Below are 2,500 nucleotides of genomic sequence, written 5' to 3' on the forward strand. Positions count from 1 at the left end.
TTGCCAAGAACGAATGACTCAATTTGACCGCTAGTATTCTGCACCTACTGTCTTATTCAACAAGATATAGTAGGACTTTGGGTATATAAGTTGCTTTTCAAACAATTAGCATTTGCTTCATCGCCATATCTAATTTCTGGGAATAGTTACTATTTCTATCATTCGTCCAGAGACCTTTCATACTGTAATATGAACTCTGCATGTTGGCATGAGCTAGGTAGTTTATCATGTTTCTGCCCCAGGGACATTACTCTAATGCACCAAGCTATTTATAATGAAGGCATCTTTCCCTTCCTTTGAATTCATGATCTTTTGTATCCTTGGTAATCTCTGAAATATTGACCAGGCACTTCTCAGCCTTCCGAAGTTAAAGACCTCAGACACTCAAAAAAATCTGCCTGGTGTGCGAACCCATTGCGGATATTCTCTGTTTAGATACTAAAGCTTCTGCCCCCCCTCCCCCTCCCCCCGATACTCTGCTCAGACACCCAAAAAATCTGCCTGGTGTGCGAATCCATTGCGGATACTCTCTGTTTAGATACTAAAGCTTCTGCCCCCCCCCCCCGATACTCTACTCAGACACCCAAACATACGTCAGGTGAGCGAATTTATCGCTGGTACTTTCTGTTTAGACACCAAAGTTACCCCTAAACTCTGCTCCGATGTCAGGTGAGCGATATATCGCTGATACTCTCTACTTAGATGGCAAAGCTCGTACATATGTTATTTATGAATTCATTACTTACAAACGATAACTATTCCGAATTAATTTCCTCAAATAAAGCACGTCAGACACATCCATTCTTGTGTATACTATTTTCATTCCTGACTTGAATGATTATATATTTAATGATTTAGTATTCTTTCTTCACTTAAAACAAAAACAAAAATATCCTGCTCGATTAACTGTTTTACATTTCATTTTATTTGCAATATTTTCAATGTTAATTACTTCATATTGGAGCCCAACATTTATTTAACTATTAATACACGGTCTCTCAAGTCAGACATTTTCAAAGTACTGAAAAAAATACGTGAATAAACAATATAATATACAAAAGCAGTATCAAATAAGAGTAAATTGACTATTAACTGAGCATGCGGTTATTGTTCGATCTCTCTCCCTCTCCCTCTCCCTCTCCCTCTCCCTCTCCTTCTCCTTCTCCTTCTCCTTCTCCTTCTCCTTCTCCTTCTCCTTCTCCTTCTCCTTCTCCTTCTCCTTCTCCTTCTCCTTCTCCTTCTCCTTCTCCTTCTCCTTCTCCTCCTCTCCTTCCTCCTCTCCCTCTCCCTCTCCCTCTCTCTCTCTCCTTCTCTTCCTCACCCTCTCTCTCCCTCTCTCCTTCCTCACCCTCTCCCTCCCTCCTTCCTCCCCCTCTCCCTCTCCTCTCCCTTCTCCTTCTCCCCTCTCCCTCCCTTCCTCCCTCTCCTCCCTTTCCCTCTCCTCCCTTTCCTCCGCTCCTCTCCTTCTCCTAACCTTCCTTCCTCCCTCCTCCTTCTTCTTTCTTCTCTTTCTCCTTCTCCCTCTCTCCAGTCTTGGAAACGTTCAATCATTATGATAAAACAGCGTAACCGACTTTTTTGTACATGTTCATTAATGGCTTAATGAAGACTATACAAATGGCAATAAATGTCGATCCATCTGATTACAATTTAACGAGAATTAAGTTTAAAACATGCACTGACCTGTGATGGTGCCTGTGTCTCTGTACTTGGGCATGGAGGCTATTTCATGTCCGGTGGAACGCAAGTTGTGTTCAATGCTCGAGTGACTTTCGTGAACGTCGTCGTCGCCTATATTTCCAAGGTTTGCTCTTTTGCCGTCTAGTAAGCCCTCCAGACGGTACAGTCCAGCCTCAAAGCTCCCCAAACCACAAAGGGACGAACTTCTGCTTCTGGCTCGTTGCAGGCAGTGCCGAATTCTGTCCTGAATCTCGTCCGTTGTTTTGTCAGACTGTTGTTTCTGCGGGCTTCGAGGAAGGATTGGAGGATGGGTGTTGTTCTTCGAAGAGGGCGACAAGGGAGAGATCGTCAGAGGGGTTTCGGGTTCGGTCTTAGGAACTGGATAAAGATCGGGATCCTTTAAAAGATGATCATCGTGGCTACTGTCCTCATCTTCGGAAGGGAGGTAAAAAAAGGGTTTGTGGGGTTCTTTCGAGTTATCCAGCTTTCCGTTCTTGCTATCTTGCTGTTCTGTGCTTCCTACAACACCTACTCCCGTGGCATCCGTCGCGATGCTAGCCTGCACTATCTTCCTTCCATAATTGATGTTCGTGGTATGATGTTCTGCCACAATACCATACTTGGTTATCTCATTGTTAATCACGGTGGAGTGGGAGTCACTTCCCCTTAAAATCTTGTTGCTGATGGAAGTGACGTCACTCGCAAGTGCTTTGCTGCTTTGATCACCGTGGTTGCTAGATCCAAAGACGTCACCCTCGTCAGCGCCTACCTGGTGGTGGGCGTGAGAAGGGACATGGATGTGTGAGAGAAGATCCCCGCT

The 2,500-nt window shown here is 44.5% G+C and overlaps 1 protein-coding gene across 5 annotated transcripts in view; it reads right to left on the reverse strand.

Annotated features, from left to right (window-relative positions):
• The window catches only part of milt (trafficking kinesin-binding protein milt), a 139,101-nt gene that overhangs the window by 114,573 nt on the left and 22,028 nt on the right, over window positions 1–2,500 (reverse strand). For all 5 annotated transcript variants that reach the window (XR_015192562.1, XR_015192560.1, XM_086554865.1 and 2 more), the window contains one exon: window positions 1,684–2,500. This exon is cut by the window's right edge and continues 213 nt beyond it. Coding sequence is in view for 3 of the 5 variants with exons in the window: in XM_043024637.2 (XP_042880571.2) it covers window positions 1,684–2,500 (817 nt within the window). In the remaining 2 variants the exon portion in view is untranslated. The remainder of the gene's footprint in view (window positions 1–1,683) is intronic.

The sequence above is a fragment of the Penaeus japonicus genome, unplaced genomic scaffold (assembly GCF_977035675.1).
Source record: "Penaeus japonicus unplaced genomic scaffold, GWHDUDI00000001_assembly GWHDUDI00000030, whole genome shotgun sequence".
Taxonomy (NCBI): domain Eukaryota; kingdom Metazoa; phylum Arthropoda; class Malacostraca; order Decapoda; family Penaeidae; genus Penaeus; species Penaeus japonicus.